At 38.5% G+C, this 22,422-nt stretch overlaps 1 protein-coding gene across 4 annotated transcripts in view; it reads left to right on the top strand.

The window, feature by feature from the left end:
* Positions 1-809: 809 nt before the first annotated feature.
* CCNY (cyclin Y) overlaps positions 810-22,422 on the top strand; it is a 47,102-nt gene continuing 25,489 nt past the window's right edge. The window contains exons 1-5 of one of the 4 annotated variants that reach the window (XM_017741530.1): positions 813-887; positions 5,426-5,437; positions 6,571-6,605; positions 17,298-17,398; positions 20,466-20,501. In XM_017741530.1, coding sequence (XP_017597019.1) covers positions 821-887; positions 5,426-5,437; positions 6,571-6,605; positions 17,298-17,398; positions 20,466-20,501 — 251 coding nt within the window. In that variant the 5' untranslated portion in view covers positions 813-820. Of the gene's footprint in view, positions 888-5,425; positions 5,438-6,570; positions 6,606-17,297; positions 17,399-20,465; positions 20,502-22,422 lie in introns of all 4 variants that reach the window. The other 3 variants (XM_017741531.1, XM_008639295.2, XM_017741532.1) reach the window with 3 other exon arrangements.

Below are 22,422 nucleotides of genomic sequence, written 5' to 3' on the forward strand. Positions count from 1 at the left end.
CACACTTGGAGAGCAAGGAAATGCTAAAAAATGATGTACTATTTTAGTAGCATGTTTTCCAGTGGATACAGGCATGTAAGCTTTAGCAGATTGTAGTGGAATGGAATTTGGGAACAAATAAATTCATAGAAGTTTGTATGATGTACGATCAATTTGAATTTGTAACTGGTGAATATCTTTTAGGACTGGTTGGGTGGTTTTTTGTTTTTTTTTTTTTTAGTTGTGGGGTTTTTTTGCTTCTTTTTTTCAAGTTGTCACAGCAAAGAGAATGTTAATCTGTGAAGGTTCCAAGTTTTTTTTATCTTGACCGTATAAAACACTCTAGCCTAGATTTTACTTGTTTACATTCAGTTGCAATAACTACTTTTTTTAAAATCATGCCTAATCTTGGAAACCTGTCTATCTGTAGAGGGTTGTGTATTTGTTTGTAATACTTAATTATTCAATAATTACATATAACAAGCTGTGTTCCTGTGCCAAGCTGTGGCTTTGGGGCATGGTGGGAAGAAAGTGATGGTAAATGGGAAATTCCTGACTTCTTGTGTACCAACTTCTCAAGCTGCTTTATCTGTTTTAATCCAAAAGCAGCCCTTAGAACTGAAGTCTAATCCCAAAGCTGTGTTGATGCAAATGATTTGCATGCCAAAAAGAACCACTTGTGCAAGGAAGGATAAAAAAGTGAGCCTCAAGATGGATTTTGTTTTACAGTAGCTGCTTAAGTATGTAAACTTGGTGTTATTAAAAAGAATGAGAAAATCTGTGTCTGCCATTGAATAATCATAAATATTTTTTGTGCTGTTCTTTCTTTCCAGATTTGAACATGGAATTCAACCCATCAGATCATCCACGGGCCAGTACGATATTTCTCAGTAAATCACAAACAGATGGTAGGTTACTGAATTTATTACAGTAGTTATCTCTAAACCCTTTGTTGAATGCATGTGATAGTCCTTTAATATGTAATTTCCCCCTCTTCCCCAAAAAGAGGCATTTAGAGGCATCATGTTAGAGTTTTAAATAGTCACACCTTTAGCTAATTGTCTTGTATGACCAGTAGTACAAATATGGATGAAGCTTAATATAATAATATTTTTTAAATATTTTTTTCTAAATCCATAATTTTTTGTCTAATTGTTTCTTAATTTTTTTAAACTCTGATCATTAGGCTTCTGAAAGATGTGTAGAAAGTATTCTTTTAGAAAATGCCAGTTTATATTAGCTAAGAAGACATTTCCAGGGTTTTTCTGATATAGATGATACTGTAAATGAGTTCAGTACTAGATTTTCTTAACAAAATAACTCCCATCCTACCCAAACATTCTCTCCTCTTCTCCTCTCGTTATGGATTTGATATAATCATGTTTGTCTGGAGTTACGTTGGTTTTCTTTATACATAGACAAAATGATCTCTAAAATTAACACTGGTTAAACAAGTCTCCTGACAGAGTTAGTAGAATAGAAGCCATTTACTGTGGCTCTTTTGTTCCCTGTTGGACATGTATGACATGTTGGTTTAGAAATAAATGAATAATGGATGCAAAACACATTATTTTCTAGCAGGACCTTCAAAGCAGTTCCTGCATTGTAATTCTGACTGTTCAATATGAATTCTTTGTCCTCCTTTCTGCTGCCTATAAATGCTGCTTTTGATTTACATAGTAAATTGCAGTGTCAAACACATCACTTGAAAAATAATGTAGTTTTCACTTACTGTGTATTTTTTGCTAGTTTTTGAGCATGACTAGAACAAAGAGGATATACATTTAGGCCCTAATTGAAGAGTTGCTTATGTGAGTACCTCCTTTGACCTTGAGATTGTCCTTCTGAATTCAGCCCTGGTTCTGTCAATGCCTCATTACATGGGTTTGGATGTGATTTACCATACTAACCTGGTTTGGTAGTCTGTAAAATGAATATGATAATATTTCTATAGTTGTATTATAAAGATTGATGTCTATTTTATAATGGTTTTGCAGTGTGTTGAAACTGTCTAATCCCGTATGGATGCTACTTGTTTCTTGTTACAGCCTGTTGAAAGAAAGGACAAAATAGACCCAAGTCCAACAACTAAAATTTTGACCAGACCGGATGATTATTCTTACTTGTAATAATAGCAGTTAATTTATTGCAGTATGGAGTTAATTTTAAGCATTTTATAAAAATGTTTATACCCATGCTAGAGTTGATCTATGAAGCTTTGTTCTAGTTTAAGTAATGTGAAGAACATATTTTTGAGTAAGAACAATGGATTTAGTGAAACATTATAGAAATGTTACCAATGGGAGTGTAAGATCTGTTCAGCTGTCCTTGGTACACTGGAAAAAATACAAAGGCTATTTTGTTTGTACAAAAATAAAAAGATTCTGCAAACATTTATCTACTGATCTATTGCCAAGAACCATCATGTTCTGGTGGGACAGCTCCCAGTACTAAGCGTTTTGCTTGGCTGTACTTTGGGCCCCTTGTTGAACCAAGTGAGCTGTAGGAGTTACCACACTGTTCAAGGATGTTGCCTAACCAAAATGCTATAAAGTGCTTGTTAAAGGGAAAATAGAGGGATTTTTTAGGGCATGTAGGGTTGTAATCTGACAGGTTGCTGTGGAATCTAGGGGACCCTCAAGACTTCTTCAGACGATGTAGAAGAGGAGAGCTGAGCTGGCTATTTTGAAAACACCTAACTTGGGCAAATAATTGCTCCATTACTTTAATAGTATTGGGCTGGTAAACCTTCCTGTTGACTGTAAGTGAGAATACTTCTGTAGATAAGACCTGTGGACATTGAAAATACACATTACACAATACACAGAAAGTCCAGTGGCATCAGGATTCAGGGTTTCATCCAGGATCTGGCTCTGGCTGTGAGCATACATCTCATGGTTTTACAGTGGGAAGTGGCCAAGTCCATCACTAGGTGCTAGAGTGACTTGGCAGTGTTACCTTCAGGCAGTTCCATCTTTGGCTTTCTAGTAACTCTGTGCTCTTTGAGCCTCACTGATAGTCTTATAGTATTCTCCTGGCATAGGAGCTGTGCTTGACCTTCTTATGATTAGCATGTGAGCAGAGAGCAACAAATGCAATGAGACAGGATGAGGCATCTCCGTTTATTATGTGGTCTTTAATTGTCTTTGTTCTGTGAAGCCTGGATGCCATGCTAAGCATGTAATTCATCAGTAGTCTGAATGAATCCTTAATTACCTGAACATTCAATAAATCTGTAGAAAAGTTAAAGTCACAATAAATATTAATTTGATTCCTAACTGGAGAAGCTTTTCTAAATGTTCCCATCTCTTTTGGGAATTTTCTAGGTTGTGTGGAATTCTTCCTATTTAGGGAGCTAGTACAGAGTATTACCTGTTACGTTTTTAACTTCTGTGAGTGCTTTATGCAAGATCTCCCTCATTTGGTGAGCTTGGCCAGTGAGCTGTGGGTGATTGGAAACCCACGTGCTATTTAGTGTGTGGCCGTGATTAACCCAGGGTTTCCGAACAGCACTCCCAACAATGTAACTGCCTTTCCTTTATGGTAGCAAGAAGGCAATGTTTGCTCCTCCAGGGTGCTGGTAATGGTGTTTCCTGTTGGTGCTTTCCAGCTGTGCCTCTCTCCTAACTTAGATTTGGCTTTACACATTCAATGTATGGGCTAAATTTTGCAGTATCAGTGCAACAATGAGCTTCAGACAAATAAGATTTTGAAATTGTGTTTATATATGTGTATAGAAGTGGAGTAAGCTGGTTTTACTCTTAAATGTTAGCTAGGACCAGTCTTCTCAGCTAAAAGAAAAATAGATGAGTTGCCAATAATGGCTGGTAACTCCAACTTCCAAAACGCAAGATGTTCTTATAGTTGTAATCCTCAAGGATTTTGTCTTCAATCCTGATATGGCTAACATGAAAATAAGTCTATAGAAACTGCACAGTGAAAGTTTTTATTACAGCTCAATGAAAAATGCATATATATGTACATATACACACAGGTGCCTCTGGGTGTGTGTATTTCCTCAGTCTCTTTTAATTTCAGGATACTTTCCTCCTATTGCAGAAGCTCAGTAATAACAGTCGAAAGTGCCTGCAGCAATAGGAACAGGTCGTTGGCCTTAGAATGAGGAAAACTAAGACAATTTGGCGCATCTCAGGCTCCATGTGAAGAGTTCCATTACAACTTTGAAGTTTTAAATTGTTTAAAAAAAGTAGAAGTTTAATTGTTTAAACTTACTCCAAATCTGTTCAGCTTCACGTCATCAAAACCTCATGCCTGAAACCCAAAATCCTGGAGTTGCAGTTAGGAGTTTATGCTGCAAAATGCTAGTTAATTCTAACATGATGGTCTGGCCTGCTGCAGACCATATGAGCAGCAAAGCATTTTTAAACTGACTGAAGCCAAGTGATGGAATTACCTCTTTACAGTCATTTTGCCTTGTGCAATAATTGGCTTCCCCTTGTTTAAAGGGGGGGTTGTGATTACAAAAGAGAGTGGTTGTGACAGAGTGGGTTTCTGCTCTGCCCAATTCTCCACTGGCATGTGTTTTGGAGAGAGTTGAGCCTTACACTATGGCAGAGTGAGCCAGAAGCACAGAAAGAAGCGGCTGCCTTCCTGTAGTGTCTTACCTGAGAGTCCAGGCTAAATGAATTTCTGTTATATGGAGACATAGGGAAAGGAGGTCAGCCTGGTGCTTGCAAAGCTGTGCACAAGAAGTGCTTGGAGCAGGCAAAAGGGAGGGATGTATAAATATGTTAACATATTCTTCTGGAGACTGGAAATAGCAAATGGGATTGAGCTGTGAGTAATATTTGTACTTTGGGAAATAGAGGGTTGTACCTTCATGGGGAATTGAATAACGGATACAAGGGAAAATACAGAAGAAAAAAACTAAGGGGAATAAAGGTCATTAAAATGGAATTTGGAGTATATGTGCAGGCTGTCTTTGTAGGATTTGAAGAACTTCGAATGCGGTATAATTGTGATTAAACAATTATATACTTATATTTTATATAATTATATAAATGTAATTATATAAAATACTTAACTGTGTTCAAAATTTGACAGTTAATAGGAGTTAACTTTGAGTTATGTACTATATTAGGCTTGCACACAGCTTATCGTGATTGTTTATTGCCTGTACGTTACAATATGTGATTCTAGACAAATACTTTGGCTGTTCTCAGAAGTATCTACCATAATTTTGTTGTTTCTCTGTAGAAACATGTTATGTGTTTTGCTGGTGCTAAATGCAGTGTGTGGAACTTAAGTGTAGTGCAGTGTTTTAGCAGGATTTCAAGCAGTTTAACAATTTACTAGATCATCAGAATTTTTCTGCTGTTCCTGTTTAATTCTGTTTCTTATACAATGTCCGTAATTGTGGATCTGAGCATATTCTAAGTGACATGGCTAACATCTGTCATGTGTGATTCTCCTTTCTGCTCCCTGGGAGGAAAATTATGTAAGGATTTTTCAAAGTTTTTTCTTATTTTTTAATTTTCATTTTATGTCTGCATTAAACACAATTATTTCACAGTATTCACACATACAGCCTTGTTTATGTGAGATTGCTTGCTTATAATAAATCACAAATAACGGCTTCTCATCCAACAGGGAATGAACAGGCTATCCCACCATTGTGAACTCTCTTATTTTGCTAAGTGCATTGGGTTGCCATAGCTTTCAAATCATGGTGCACCAAAGTGCATTTAATCACCTACAGCATGAAACCATTATTATTTTAATCCTGCAGTTTGATTTATGTGTTAGTTGCCTCCAGACTTGTATCCTAAATGCTGTGGTATTTTCACTGGAACAGAGCTCCGCAGGCTCTCTATGGGGTGAGTTAATTGGGGAAGTGCTTTAAAAAAATGAAATAAGAGTATATTTAATCAGCTGTAATAAGCATTTGCCTGACAATTAAGACTTTATACATCTATCTCCCTTGTTGTTGCTATTTACTTTCTGACTATTTTGGCTAATTGTGGTGCTTGTGGTGACTGGTCCATACTCACCAAAGAAATACATTTTCATTGTTACATCCAACACAAGTAATAGTTTCAGGCTTGTGTCTTACAGAAGGCAGTGGTGTAATCCATACGGTTTCAAGGCTCCTCTGTGGGAGTTAGTGCACAGTAAGCTATGATGACAATTTGCTAAGTCCGTGGTGTAGCTCTTTAGGTGCTTTCATACCTGCAAAGTAGTGTAGGCCACTTTGCAGCAAGGTACCTTGCATGAAGGCACCAGTGGCTTAGGAGTACCCACACAGAGAACTGGGGAAGAATGGCCAAGCCACTGCTACCTTGGACTGCAGCTTACTGCATATTAGCTTGCCCATGCAGACCAGTGCCTGCTGAAGTACCCAAATGGATGAGAACTTTAGCCCATCACCACACTAGTGAGCATAAATGCCTTTATGCATACAGATATATGTTCCTTCTGTGTTTGCTATATAAATATACTTGGTTAGTGCAAAAGGAATTATAATGTTGCACATAGATAGTCTCCTGTTCTTTTTATTATAAATGGTATATAAGAAGCTTAATCGGGAAAAATAGTCATGTAATATTTCTATCATATTTTGTGTTTTTGCAGTGAGAGAAAAACGCAAGAGTCTCTATATAAACCACGTAAGTGAAAATGCCTCGCTATGCAGCTTTCTCCTTGTTGTCTATATTATACAGTAAATGAGAGTTATCACACATGATTTCCACATTGCTGAGAGGGTGCTGATGCTCCACATGTCTGTTCTGCATCAGGATCCTGAAGTATAGGCCTTGACTATTGAGTTAGTGGAACGAATCTGTTGAAGACAGTATCATGCTCACAATCCGTGTACGTAGGCAACTGGTATCTGGGAAAAAGAGCTGCACACACTGGTATGATCTTTAAAATTACTACAGAAACTCTTGAAACTGTAGATTACATTTGTATGCAAGTTTGCACTGGCAGGGAGCTCTACAGCATTTGATACGTGCACAGTTGTTCTGAAGTGCCTGACCAGTGTTGATGCAGTGTAACTGTGGATTCACATGTGGTACATGCTGAGTGTGAAGATGGAGGTTTGATATGCTTATGTACCCTGGGCATTTTTCAGTTCAGTTCCCTTCTGTTTGAACCAAATTCTCAGTGAAGCTGAGGGCAAATACCCTGTAGCCTGCTTTGGATACAGGACCAGGCTCTTTGCCTCAGTTAGCATTGTTTGTACTGCTGAAGCACCTGGAACCAGTGTGGTTCCAAGTATGTGAAGCCTTGTGCTGAAATATTTGGAGTCATGTCTCTGTGAAATTGAAAAGGGAAAGAACTAATTGTCTACCAAATACTATTTGCCTTCAAGGTGAATGGGGAGAAGTTCTCAAGTTTTTCTCTATCTGGAAATATAAGCTGTCATTTCATTTTTAAGACACTACAGCTGCTGAAACAAACAGATCTGGTTTATACCCTCTTCATCTCTTTGTGCTGGGGTGAACATTTGTCTAGCTCCAGATAAACTGGATTGGGGCACAAATGCAGGTGGATTCAGCTGAAAGCTAAAATGGGGCTCCTAATTGTGATTCAGTCCAGGGCTCACACCTGCAGAAAGGGAGGGAGCCACAAGGGCAGGAATGACCTGCTGTGTGGGGTGAGAGGGCAGGACTGCTTCATTTGTTGATAGAACTGGTTGGTGTTGAGTATTTCTGAAACTACTGAATGGCTTCCAAAGCAAGGTGAGATTTTCAGTTTCCCAAGAGTTAAGATTCTGAGAAGTCACGAGATAGTGTGAGGCTTACAAAGCCCTTAAAGTTGCCCTCTCTAGGCTAGCAGATGTTCTTGGTCCTCATCTGTTGCAGTGGGGATTCTTGCAACACATGTGTCAGACAACGAGGCCCGTGGAAAAGAATATATGGACTGATTCTTGGTAGATATTAAAATGCACATTTATTTCTACCAAAAAAAAAAGTGTATGATACAGAAGAAATGATCACTCATCTTCTATTCCCCTGCAAAACATTCCCATTGTTTATAGTGCATGTGAGGGTAGTTTGCAGAGCAATTGTCTTGTTATAAAATTACTTGGAAAGCCAGTGCCCTGGGTTCCTGTAAATCTAATAATGTGTGCTCAGTACCAACCATTTCATATGTAAAAATTGTTTTCTGGGTTAGGCAGACTGAGTTTCCTCGAGCAGATTAACAAAGATGACTATTCGGATGCTGCTGGAAGCACACTATTGCAAACCTTGGTATAAAATGTTCTTAGGTTAGGCTGGACATGTTGCAGAAAAGGGAAGGGTGATCATAGCACTGAAGAGTTGTGTTGTTGGGAGCTCAGTATAGCAGCATATGCAGTTGATGTGCTAAGTGCTGTACCTCTTCTTAATTTCTGTTTTGTTTTTTCCCCCCAAGTGCCATTCAAAGTATTGGCTGAGGTTGCAGTACTGTAAACTTCCTCAGTGATTTACTGCTACCTTAAGTCTGACTTCTTTGTACTTATAAAGTACTTCTGAATTACAAAGCTAAAAATGAACCTTTATGAAGCTGGAGTCCTTACCATGGCTTTCTCTCTGTCTTTACAAGTCAGTTAAGTTTTTTTAGACAATACTCATAGATAAACTGTATTTTCAGGCATGTCCCGGTAATTTGTTTCTTCAGCACACCTGTGAGTATTCATTCAGCACCTCCTAAATCTTCAGTGTGCTAAAGCTGGTGCACAAACTGGTGATCATTTTCGAAGGGGTAGCTGTGGCTTATAACTGGAACTGTGTTTAGGTTTTCAGACTGCAGGGAACCATCATGGTTTTCCTAGACCACCTTGTTGGAAGAAATTTAAGGAATTACTTAGATTTAACAGTTGTATGTGACAAATGATGGGTCTTATTTACGTGGTACATGGGTTTATGATATACCCTATTGACTAATCAGCTCTTTTCCACTGTTTCTCAGTGTGTGCTAACAGGAGCTATTGCTACTCGTCTGTTCCTCTGTTGATGTGAAGTGCTGGGTCCCCACGTCTGCTCTGGAGGAAACATGCCAGAGAACATAAATTTTGTAGTGTTCTTTTGTCTTTCTTTTAAAAGAACTCCTCACCATAATGCAGTGCTTTTTTCTTCTGTGGTTTTTCCATGATGTCATCTTTTTGTTGTTGTTCTTGATGCCTATGCTCCTTTTGTGATAAATAACCAAGATGAGCAACAAAATATTTTTATCTTTTTGTGTAGTATCTGCTTAACTGGTTATTTTGCAGCCAGAGTTGAATTTCTCCCAAGTGATATGGGGGGGCTGGTTAGAAAGAGAAGTGTCAAAAAAAGTTGTACTTTTTTTTTTAACTGCTTACCAAATTCTGTGTAGTAACAGATGAGAATAGTAGTTTATACAAATGCAGTTTTGAAATATTACTTATAAAAAAAAGTAATATTGACTGTTCCTCATTTAAAAATGTACTTTCTTAGCATGACCACACCACTGTTCCTTTCCTTTCTCACTTGCTTTTGTTTGAAGAATATTTTATTTGGCTGAATAGTTTCCTTTGATCCCCAAACACAAATAGTGGGTTCCTGCTTTGATTTGTTACACTTTGTTAAGGGCTGACAGTTGCCATGTTTCAGATTCACCTTGTCAGTAGGTGTGATGGAAGAAGCCAGCAGCTGTTCTTTTTTTGGGGTGGAGAAAGAATGAAAGGAGGGAGTGACAGAGTGCTATGGAGGAGCTGTCATCTCTCAGTCTTCCCACGGAGCCCAAGGAGACAGATGACAGGTTGGGAATGGTGCTGGAAGTTCCCTACCTACAATGTACCTGACCTGTTTGCTTTCTTTCCTGCCTGTTTTAATTTCTAAGCAGTTGCAGCAGACTCTGCTTCCCTTTCCTGTTGCACTGGCAATCACTGGTTTTTGTTATGACTTTCATGCTGCCTTGGTGTGCACATGTTTTTTAATCTGCTTAGTCAAGCTGCTGAGAGGGATGAAGATGCAGCCTGAGATAGAGGCGTTCCCTTTCTCAGAGAAGAGAGATTGCATCAGTATCTCTGCCTGTACAAGGAAAGCAAACAGGAAGACAGACACGTTTTGTGTTTTTAGAGGAGGTGGTGGAGAAAGAGTGAATCTTTTATTGTTGTTGCAGTAGGTATTTCTTTTTACTGGGTTTTTTGTAGTGCAAAGGAGCAGGGTGGGGGGAGAAAAAAGGTTGTTTTCTCCTTCAAGTTTTTCTAGAAATTTTCCCTTTCACACAAGGAGAAAATGCTCTGTTAGCCCAAGTAATCTCTTCAAGGCAAGATACATTCTTGAAATGAATCTCTGCTTATGTAATACCCCTTAAGAATCAGGGATATTTTTTGCATATTGGAATATTTCTGACGGAAGAGAAAGGGTAGGAAAAGGAAAAGAAAATAAAAGGAAGTAATGTCTCATTTTCATGTATTTTTTATTCTGGAGACTGTCTGCCAGCTGTGTAGCAACAGCATCCTTTCATCAATGTCTTTTTTTAGGGATCTGGTCATGACTTCCACTCTCTGCTACCTGGCAACTGGATGTTCAAATTCCAGCAGACTAATACTGCTTTTGTCATTCCAAGTAGAAAAGTTGACATCTATATATAGACCAGAATTATTTTTCATCATCCTGGGGAAAAGTTACTGGGCAACACTCATGTCATAATCCTGGTCCTTGTAAGTGACCCTGGTGACTTGCATCAGGGCAAGCTCCACCCCAGACATAGTACTGGGGACATGCAGAGAACAGAGGGGTCTTTTGCCATACAAGGTGTGGCAGGAGCAATTTCTTTGAGCCTTTTTGCATGCTTGGAATGATGTATGGCACTTACTCCTATGTAAGCCCCAAATTTTCTTGTCAGATGAATGAAGAAGCTGTTCTGCTTCCCTGTTGTAAAACTACTGGACATGTGACTGATAATCAAACACTTTCAACTAGTGGTTAACGAGTAAATAAGATAAATGCTGAAATGGGAACAAAGTCTGAAAAGCAGACTATGAAAAGTTTAATCTGTGAAAGCAAAGCACAACATAAAATATGAAATGTTGTTTTCAAGGGGACTGCCCGAGGCTGGCTATTGTAAAGGCTTATAATTGCTGTCCAAATTCCTTAAGATATTTTAATTGGCATTCCTCACTCGAAGAGAAGAACAAGATAAACTGGAAAATAGATTAGAGGCTTCTCAGGTGTTCTTGAAGTTCTCCTAGAGATTGCTTAACATGGTCTTTGCTCCTCTCCATTGCAAGTTCACAAAGAAGCAGGTGTAGAGGGGGCCTGATTCTTTCCAGGCATCTAGTAAGTTAAAATTAACAGGTTTTCTTTAATGGCTTACCTAAACTTACTAATTGAAATGTGTTTCTCTAAAGTCTTTCAGTCCCTAGTTTCTTCTCCTGTCCTCTAGGGTGAAGAATTTTACCTCTCCTGTCAGCCTCAAGGCACTAAGTTATATGAAGTGATAAACTTTTTTATGGGGAGAAACAAAAGCTAACTTTTGAGTTAGAATGAGAACATGCAGGAGAGTTCTTTTACAAGGGGCTATGTAATAACTTTGCTGGGAATGCAATAAAGTCCCTCTGGTGAAATTGCACAACAGTAGCAATTTCACGCTTGGTAAATATAAGCCTTTGAGCTGATTTTAGCTTTCAAAGAAATATCTAATATTTCATGTTTGTAAAACAGGGTGCTTTTTCAGTGGTTAAATTGGGCCTGCATGTGCTGCAGAGGAGTTTACCAATGGTTGCTGAGCCCCTCAGGAGCTCAGTGGTTTGCTGACGTAATTTTCTATAGTTGACATGAGTAAGGACAAGCTTTAAGAGCAAAAGCATTGCAAGGGCAGATCTAGTCTAAGCTAGACTAGTTTTGGACATTATCAAACATGGGTGAAATTAACTGAGGACAAAGTTGAATCATGAGGAACAAGGGGTATTACTTAAGAGTGGTTGGACTGGATTTTTTTTTAATTGTAGTTGTTGGCAGAGGAAGATGAGCATTCAGTAGTACAGTTTCCTATTACTTTTGTTTCAGCAAATATATCTACACCAAAGGTAGACAATTTTTCTGTATTCCCATTATGCAAGATGAAAGTAAGTGCAGAGATTTGCAGAGCCATGCAGGGAATTGTGTTGCATGGCTTGCTTGATTTTGGAAGCACTTTGTTGACCTGTAAAATCATGTTTTTTCTGTGAGTTGTGTTGTCAGAACTAATTCATGTCCTGAAGCAATAGAAGATCCTCAAGAGAGGAACCTCCCTTTTCCAAGTCAGAAGCAGCCCTGGTAGTTTTGCTTGCTGTTGTAATTTGGCTTCATGTGCACTTTTACATGCCAGTTCTGCCTTTTAGCATCTTGGCCAGCCTCTAGTGCCTGGAAGCTGATGGGCATGTCTGCACAGACAGCTGAAAGCAAGCCTCAGTTTTTCCATGGGGGAAAATATTATTTAATAGTACCTTTTAAAATCATGCACTGACTTACACCTGGTTCATGGGAAGAAGAGACACTATTATCATTATTTAGTACAGAAGCTCCGAATTGTCTTTTCATGGACAAGTGTAAAAGGGCACTGAAAAAGACTGTAGCTGCTTTGGCAAACTGGAAGCTGACTGGCTGAGGGCCAGCACTGGTACAAAAGCTGTATAGCTTCATTAGGGGAGTGTTGTGCCCAAAGGAGCAAATCCTGCTGATTATCGGGGCGGAGAGCCACACTAGTGCTGCTAAAGAGGCCAGAGCTGGCCCTTCTGGTCAATTCTGAGTGTTGGTTTTGGGCAGTATGCCCCCTCTGTTAGATGTTACTACACAAAACCCCTCTGAAGTGCCTACTTTAACAAAAGAAATAGCAAGATTTCCTCTTTCCCCACAAATTTAGATGTACTTTCTAAGTGATGCTTCCTGAGATAAACTAACTCTTTAGTATAATCTCATTGTAAAAAGTTAGGAATTCATTGTAATTCCTTTCAAAGCAGGTACCTAGAAGCAGTTCTGCTGTGTTTGTGTAATTTTGACGGCAAACGAGGCCATTAGATTTCTGATAATATGTTTTTATGTGAACTTCAGGTAAAAACCTGTTCTTCAAACATCTTAAAACACACAGGATTTGGAAAATTGGAAAGTGTCAGGACGAAGCTGGAAGAAAAATAAAGCAGTGATATTTGCTTAGTACTAGCTGTGCAAGGGGAAAAAAAACTAGTCTCAAGAGCTAGGAACGCCTGCATTATTGGAAATACATTGAACCTTGATCTCTCAGGGCTTTTTCTGTAACACATTCAAAAACTTAGCAAGTTAAAAAGCAGAGTTTTCTGTTCTACATCTTTTCCTGTTACAAAAGAAATTCCACAAAACACCTATTTCGTGTTTATTGCGATTTATAATGTCAGCATTTCTTAGTGAATGTCTTTGGTTGAAATGAGAAAAATAGCAACTGCTTGTGAAGAGTTACAAATACTCTCCACCAAAAGAAATCACCAAATGATAGAAAACTGGTCCAGAATTCATCTCAAGAGCTTGTTCAGTCTGGTTTCTTGTCTAGGAGCAGAAGCCTGCATCTAAGCTATTCCTGGCATATGTTTGTTTTACCTCTTCTTTACAACTTTCAGTGATGGAGATTCTATCACTGCTCAAGTCACTTAAGCTATAGCTGCTATTAGAAAAAGGTGGTGGCTTGAGATTTTTTTGCCATCGACTTCTCTCACTTTCATGTCCAATCTTAATTTTCCATAGTTTAATGTAAGCCTGCTCCTTCTTATCCCATCCACAATGGTCATGGAGAACAGCGTCCTCTTCTTTGGAACTCAATTCAACATGACTTAAGGCCATTATTTTTGCTTTGTTCCTGGAGAAAACCTTTCCAGCCTGCCAGCTTTTCCTTGTAAATCAGGGTTTTCAAATCTCTGATTGATATTACTTCTCTATCCTCCAGAGTCTCTGAAATAAATTAATCTTTCTTGAAATACAGTGTCCAAAGCTGAACATAAAATTCCAGCTGAGCAGAGTGGGTGGGTGCTCTACCCTGTTGCATACATAGTAACTACAAATTCTATTGATATATTCCTTTTTTTTTTTTTTTTTAGAAACATGTCCTCTGCAAGTTAATGTCAGCTGCAAATTCAATAAAAAATACCTTGAAACTGTGATCAAAGTTATTGCTCAGTATTTTATATGGAGTAGACCAGACCTCTGTGGAATGTCCCTTACTTCAGCCTTCCAATCTGAAAGTGATCCCTGGGTAACCAGATTATAATTTTCCAAGTAGTTTTTACCTGCCATATTTTCCTTGGTTTGCCCTTTGGGAATTTTATGTGAGATGAAGCTGGAAGTCTTGCTGAAGTTGAGAGGCGTGGCATCTGCGGAATCTCAGCTTGGGTACAGAAATAGTACTGTGGCTACTCAAAATACATGTAAAGTGAATCCCACTTCATGTCAGTGAGGTGCTTTGAGTTTGTAAATATTTGCAATAGCAGAGCTTGTCAAGGCTCCTCATGTGTCCTATGCTCGTATTTGTATATGAAGATTTACAAAAGGAGCTGTACCAGTCTATCCTTTTCCCCACGTCAGGCTTATGGTGGGATAGAACCTTAGAAGGAGCTCATTAGAGGATTTGGCTAATTTCTCCAAAAGCTCTATAGTCATTCTCAGCTCTTCTGATTTTTCTTAATTAGAGCCTCTTTGAATTGTCTAAATGGGAGAATTTTTGTGGTCAGCTGTGATGGATTTGAAATACAAAGGCATTAAGCTCCTGTACAATTTTGGTCACAGACTTACCCCATTGAAATGGACACAGAAGGGAGTTTGTCTTTTGGACAGTGCTGAATACTGAGCTGATGCTCAGAAACCTCTTTTGTCCTTTGCTAGGATAGAGAAGGTTCCTGTGCTTCATTTTATGGGGGCTCATAAAAGTCTGTTTGACTGAACTGTGGGACGTCAGCTGCCTCCCAGCTTAGTCAAGATAAAATATGAAAGTGAGGGCCTTTTCCAGCAATTTGGAAAAGGCAAAAAATCTGTTACCTGCTGCATCATATGGCTGCAGTTGAACATCAGAGTAGAAGCTGGGAACGTTGATCTCCCAACAGGTCACTTGTTCACATGGCACAGGTGTGTGAGTATTTACCTGAGGGTGTAGGTTTATACTTGGCACCATTCTTCTGACTGGGAGAGGTGCTCCTTCCTGCCAAGTTGTTGTGAACAGAAAGTGAGGCACGAGACACCACGTATTTTCCTGAAATGTGAAAAGCTCCAAGCCTAATGAAGTGTGATGTGGGCTGAAAATCCAAGAAGAGTTCTGTGATGTGGTAGTTTCAGAAATAAGGTGTGTTGCTCTTATTTTTGATGTGTGTCGAATGTTAGAGTGCTGTTTACATAAGAATATTTAAATCTGATAGTGGTGTTGCTACAGAGTTGTTTTCTGTTTTTTAATTGTGCTTCCCTTGAATGAATCCAGTATATTTATCTTAAATTTTATCTAAACCTTTAAAACATGTTGACACTTCCCATGCAGAAAGAAAACTTTCCATGTGTTGTTTTTTTTTTAATAACAACGCTGAGATGTCTGCATATCTCCCATTTTTTCCCCAGCCACTAGAGTCTCATTTTTGCTGTTTTTAAGTTGCTTTTCCTTTATCATGCCTAGAGAAGGTACTCAACAGACTAATGCAGATATTTAAACTAAACTGTGGTAGAATACGAGCTATGGATCACCACTCCCCTAGTAATTCTCTGTGGATGCATCAATGCTAGATAATAAATTTTATGGCATTAATATTCACAACGCATCTGATTTTTCTCTTTGTTGCCTTGCTTAACATACAATAGCCTGGAAGGTAGATGTATTGTCGGCTTCCAAAGTACCTTTCCAAAGTCCTGGAGGATTTTTGAAAAGGTGTATTTTTCATTTTCTCAGTAAACCTTTTCACTTCCAAGAAAAGCAGTTCAGCCAACAATTTTATTGGTCAAGTGAAGGACCTTGATAGAATTTGTTGGTAAGCTTTCAGATAATTTGAACATAATGTTCCTACAACTGTGACAGCTTCAGATAATGTTGGGGGGTTTTTTTTCAATTAACAGAAGACTTTGTGTGTTTTCTCACTCATAGCTGGGAAATACAGACAGATGACTTAGATGTGTGTAGATTTTGCCAGGAGTCTGTCTGTCTGTCTGTGTAATGAGTGCTGTTAAGAAGTCAGCTGCCTGTGGAAAGTGGAGCATTACTGAGCTGATGAGTGCTGGCATTGGTAATTATGGCTGTTTTGGAAATTGGGTAGGGCAAGATGTACTGAGCTAGGAGTCACAGGATACTCAGTTGCCCTGAGCTGGTAAATACCTGTAAATTCCGCTGATGGCATTGACACTGGTCTCTCCACTGAAACACTGGAAACAACATTAATTGTAAGACAAAATTTCCATGTCAATGTGAATTTTAAACCTATTCTGTTGTGAGTTAAATGTGTAATTTGACTGGTCTTAACTTTCCTGACAGAGGTTCTTGGTCAAGTTATTTGCTAGTGTAGATGGAATAAGCAAAGATAAAATCAAAGAGGATTAAGCACTGTGATAGCTATTAGGTGATGTGGTGAAACTGTTCTCTCTAAACTGGTGGACTGCTGGCTACTCTAAATGGCTGAAGGAGAAGCCCTCCCAGCAAAAAATGTTCAGAAATAAGTAGTGTTGTCAAATGACAGTTTTTTTGGCTGAGTTTTCCAATGTTTTTCTATGGTAGTGCAGAAAAATGATTGAAATATATTGAAAACCTTTTCTCTTAAGAGACTTTTTAAGATTTGCTTATATACGTTTCTTCTGTCCTTTGATCAGTTTTCTTCCTTTCTGATAACAATCTATTATTGATGAATTACTGTTTTGGAATTCTCCTTATTAATTTAGTAGTTCTGCTGGAAAGACCTCTTTCCCCTACTTCATTCTCTTAGGAGCTCTTTTGAGGGTTTTAAATGTTTTTTTTTTCTGCAAGCATGGTTTTATATCTGTTGGTAAACCAATCTTCTTTGCTAACACAATTTCTTTTTTACTCTTCCATTTACTCTTTTGGAATGAGGGCAGAAATATAGGTCTTGTTCATCTTTGCATTCCAAGTGTATGTATGTATTTGAGTAAGCCTGCAGAAAAATTTTTGCATGGTTTTGGGAAAGGAGGGACGCAGGGCATTTGGGATTTGAAAGCATTAGCAAATCTCAGGCAGGGATTGTTGTGACTTTTGCACTGTTAATTATTTCTGAACTTTCTGAACTGCTTCAAAATGTGCTCACATTACTGTGTGCGTCATTATGAGAGACAGAAATTTGTCTTTTTAAAATTCTTACATTTCCCCCAAAAAATGCTTTGGTATTACATAATTGCCATTGTTCTTTTGCATGTTTTTCATAGCATCCTCCTGGGCAGTTGAGAAGGAAGTACAGTTCCTGCTCCACTATTTTCCTGGATGACAGCACAGTCAGTCAACCAAACCTCAAGTATACCATCAAATGGTGGGTTTTACAATTTATGTATTTTTGCTAGAACTTACATTTTATGTGTGTATTTATGTATACACATTTCTGAACCATTACTAAGCAAGCTTCAAAGGTTTTAGTTTTTGAAGTAATAAATTTATTTAATCAGTCATGCTCCAGAGTTACTGGGTGATGTCTCAGATGTGCACTTCAAGTTTCACTGGTGCCTTTTTACTTTTGGAGAGAAAGGAAATTGGTATTTGTGGAGTATTGTTCTTTACATTTTGTACAGTAAGGGGAAAATAGAGACCAAATGCTCAGGCATTTTATACTCTTTGTTAATGGTGGTGATAGCCTCTCTTGAGTTGTCCGTAGGCTGGTTACCTTAGTGTATGCAATTGCAAAAATTTATTAAGTTAGCATCTCTGATGCAGAGATGTTTACATGAGAGACAAATCTATTCAGTCTAATACATGCAAAGGAGTTTGTAATGTTGGTCACTAAGACAGTCCTTAATTTTTCTGTTAAAGGAAAAAGAGGGGAGAGGAGAAAGGTTTTGTAGTTAAATTGGTGCCTGAGTCCTTGTCAGCTCTTTCTGCCTGGAATATAGTCTTGCTTTTCTTCAGGTTTCTGTCACTAGTAACTTAAAAATAGTTCTGATTAACACTTGAAAAACAGTTTTCATTTCTGAGGTGTTTAGGTTTTTTTCCTCCTTGAATCTCATACTCTTCTACTCTAAAATCCTTTGTATGCAGAGTGTGCAGCCTTTTGGGTGAGTTTTGGGTCCCCTTTTGCATCAGAACTGCCGCTGCTCATGGGAAGAAGAGATGGGTTCAGCTGCAGCAGCCAAGAAGCATTTTCAGGGGGGTCACAGTGGCTGGCAGCAGCCTTGTGAAGGAGGACACAGAAGGATGAGCTGGTGGTGGGGTGTGTTTGGGAGAGACTCACTCGGGTGCATGGCGGTGGGCAGAGCTGTGGGGAGCAGAAGAGCTGGAAGAGCCGGTGCTGGGATCAAGTGGGAGTCATGCAGGGCTAAGGCCAGGCTGCCAGCCTGGGAGGGGTTGGAAGCTGCCAAGGGTCAGAGGGCTTGAAAAGGGACTACAGAGGGTGAGAAGCTGGACTCTGGCACACAAAGTCTCTGCATCTTCTGTCTGGCTGCACATTTAACAAGTTGAAGGGTGAGGAGATAGTAGGATTATTGCTTTTGTAGTATAACTTCATTTCTTTCCCCACACCTTGCAGTCTGCAGGAAAATGACAATTGCACATAGGTAACTCTAAGAGGGAGGCATTTTACTCAGCTCATTTATCTCTTCTGTGTCATGGTATGCACTGATGTGTTTAAAATATTACTGTATCCACTGCAGCATCTGCAGCAGGAGGGGTGGCTGGGGTAGGGCGATGGAAAGCTGCATCGTTAGCATCATTGCTGCACACTTAGTGCCAGCTGAACTAGTGTATGAAAGGTAGAATGAAACTTGGGTGAGGTATTCTGTTACAGCCCTGAGAGACTTTCAGATTCTGATACAGATTTCTAAAGAGTAAATATTTTCTAAACTTAATTTGACATTTTGTTACAAAGGCAACCAAATGGGCACCAAACAGAGCTGTGTATGTAGATTCTTGCATCTGCTTTCATAAAGTGAACTGGAGTTTCAGGTGTGTTCCTAGGGGCATAATTTAAAATTAAATTTTAGGACTAATTCATTTTGTGAATAGCTTTCAGTTAAATCAAATTCATTCATAAATGTGGGTTTTTCTTGTGTTCAGTAATGACTGTGGCCTTTAAATGTCCATGGTACACAGTATCTCTTGATTCCTTAAATATATATCTATAGAAAAAAGTCAAATTTAAAAAACATTTATGATTAAAAACTTCTCATGCAACCAGGTAAAAGCTCATACAAATTTAGTAAAATATATTTACTTTCAACTGAGAAAGATATTTTCTACTATATGGCGGTTCAAAAAAAAAGCCCCAACCAAACCTGAAATAATTTAAAATTCTGCTAATGTTTTAGCTCTAACATATTGTTTTCCTAACATTCAGTATCTCAGTTTTCATGTAAAAATTCTGGAACAGAATTAGAGAGAAACCAATTGACTCTTAAAAGGTCTTTTAGGGAAAAGAAAAGAGGGGGATTTTGCATCAGTATAAGACATAAGCATCTTACAGCGAATCACTGACGAAACAAATTGTCTGCAAAGAGAAAGAGTGAATTCCCTCCTCCATCCTCATTCCCATTTAGCTTAGATTGGTTTTATGCTGCTGCAATAAGTAGGGAGAATGCTGGCTTAGCTTCATCCTTCAATAAAAATGTATTGTGAATAAAGCATGAGTTTTGAGTTGGAAACTGTAGGCTAACCATAAGAATCCATGCTTTAATTTTCTTCTACCTCAAATGTGAATGAGATCAGTTAGTTGTGTATGTAATCAAAATCTTAACTTTCTGTGAATAGAGGGACATTTTTTGTCTGTGTGCAAAAGATGAACGGGGGTGCTTTGGTGTGTGGTTGAGAGTAGGGGAAATGCATAATGCAATAAGTTATTCTGGGAGTCGTCTTTCCTGAGTTAAAATAAGTAACTTGATGCCATAAAACTGTAGGAGCATGGTATTTGAGTCTGCTGTTTGAGCAGCTACGTAAAGCCAGACACAAGCTACTGGATTTAAATACACAATTGTAAGCCAATGGTGATTAAAACATTTCATGTTAACCTGGCAGCATTAGCAAAACTGAAGAGAATGTCCAATGCCTGTGGTGCTTTGTCTTCAACCTTGGAAGTCAGTAGGAGTTAAACTGTTGAGTTTAGTGGAGTAGGGCATTAAATGGAAAGTATGTGCAACGTGATATGTGAAATATCACGTTTCAAAATTGTAAAGTACTTAATTACTAGTAAAAAGCATGGAGTGTGCAAAACAAATATTATAAAATTGTCTGTTTATAGCAGTTTTCCTGGTATCCAAGAGTGAACAAAAGAATATAGGCTGTTGACCATATACTGTTCATCATGCTTTGTGCTAGGTTTTAAATTTATATGTAATATGACAGAAACATATATATATGACAGTCCTGAGATATTAACTCTGTATTTTTCTTTACAGTGTAGCTCTTGCAATATATTACCACATCAAAAACAGGTATGTGAATAATGGAATCTTGCACTGAAAATATCTTTTATTGAAACAAGTGAACTGCTCAAACCCTAAAAATCCATATTTTATTTCTTCCAAAATGTTTTTGGGTAGTAGTTTTCTTAATTGCCATGCTAGGGATAAGAAACACACACATTTTCTATATATATATTATTTTATATAGAAAAATTAAAATTAGAGGATTAACTACCATAAAAATCTGGAAGTACAGCTCAACATTTAAATGCTCTGATGATTCAGTGTTATATGCATTGGGCACTTCTGCATTGTTGCATATGTTGCAATTATGTATACAGAAATCTGAACAGTGTCTTTCAGTTTTATATTTTTAGCTGCACCTTTGTAAAGTTAACTGCGCATATCAGTGATCAGTTAGCTCATGGATTTTGAAATAAAACCCATGAATTAGACAGGAAGAATAACATTGTGAACAGATGTAATTCAAGATGCCTCAGAAACAGAGCAGGTCCTGGCTTATCTCTTCTGGTCTAGTATGTTTTAGATCTCTGCTCAGTCAAGTTGATTGAAATTGAATAGAAAAAAGGTTCTCTAAAAAGTAACTTGGCACATAAATGAGCTTTCTTCATGTTGAATTGTGCTTTCATATCTTAAATTCCCTGTCCTCATGATACGTCACAGTATCCTAGAATAATATTTCCTGACATTTCTAAGGAGAGATTGCATAAATATTTTAAGCGACTTTTGTGTCCATGCTTTTTCAATTGGCCTTTTCAGAGAACTTGGCTTAGATCTTGATTTACCAAGCCACTTAGACGTTTTTCCTTCTGGACCACAAGAAGTCCCACTAGTACAAAAGGAATTACTCATGAGTTTAAAGTTCAGCTGGTAAGTCAATCAGGACCATGGTTCAGGTCACTGGAACCCATCACACTTGTGAGACAAGGCTGACATCTTAAGAGAAACCTTTAAATGTGCACAAGGGGAGAAAGGCTTAGGGCTTGATTCCCGCTGAAAGCTCTTAGAAGACTTTCCAAGACATCAGTGGGCCTTGGACTGAAATGTGGCAATATATAAAGCAAAAGTTGGAGTGAAACCTTCTCTCGAACTTTTAATCTCATTTACCAGGAAATAAGGCATGAGTGGTCATGCTTGGATTACTTGTTTATCCATCTGTGGTTCCTTTTCCCCCCTTTTTTCCATGGTCCCTGGATTAGTTTGGTTAACTAGTCAATTTTTGCTATGCTTGACTAAATAATAGAGATCTCAAAGATAATCAGACTCCAAAGTTTTGTGGAAATAAATTATTAAGTGCTCTGCTAAGTACCATGGCAGCTGAGTAAAAGGCTTGAGAGAATGGGGCACATTAGAGACTACAAAGGGTAAGAAACCTCAGTAGGAGCTCAGAAGTGAGCAGGAAGAATCCAGAGCAAAAGGCATCCAGTATGCCAGACTTCTTTGTGCTGATTGCCATGGAGCTGATCCCTGTCAGCAGTAAATTATGCCCATTCATGGGCTTGCAGAGGTTGATGTAAATTTGACCTACAACTGGTAGACAGAGAGACCAAACCTTTGTAAAAATAGAGTCCTGCATCAGAATCTTGAAAACAAATCCATTCTGACTGTTACCTTCTTGGGAAAGATGCTATCTGTCCTTTCACTTTTGGGATGGAGAGGTGATTTATTCAGGAAACGGATTGCTGCTGCTTTCCCTGGAATGTGCCTGGGGTGGGGAAGTGCTGTGCCTGCACTTGGGACAGAGGGTCCCAGCAGTGATGCTGGAGCCAGGCTGCCATGTGTCAATGAGGGATGTGAAACAACTGTTGGGTCTTGGGTTGTTTCTCATTTGGGAATGGAGGGACAATGTGATAACAGCACTCAGTTGTGCTTGCTGCTGGAACAGCAAGAGCAAAACATATGTTCTGTTTCCTGCAATTGTAGGCAAAAA

This window comes from Corvus brachyrhynchos, unplaced genomic scaffold (genome assembly GCF_000691975.1).
Source record: "Corvus brachyrhynchos isolate BGI_N302 unplaced genomic scaffold, ASM69197v1 scaffold167, whole genome shotgun sequence".
Classification (NCBI taxonomy): Eukaryota; Metazoa; Chordata; class Aves; order Passeriformes; family Corvidae; genus Corvus; species Corvus brachyrhynchos.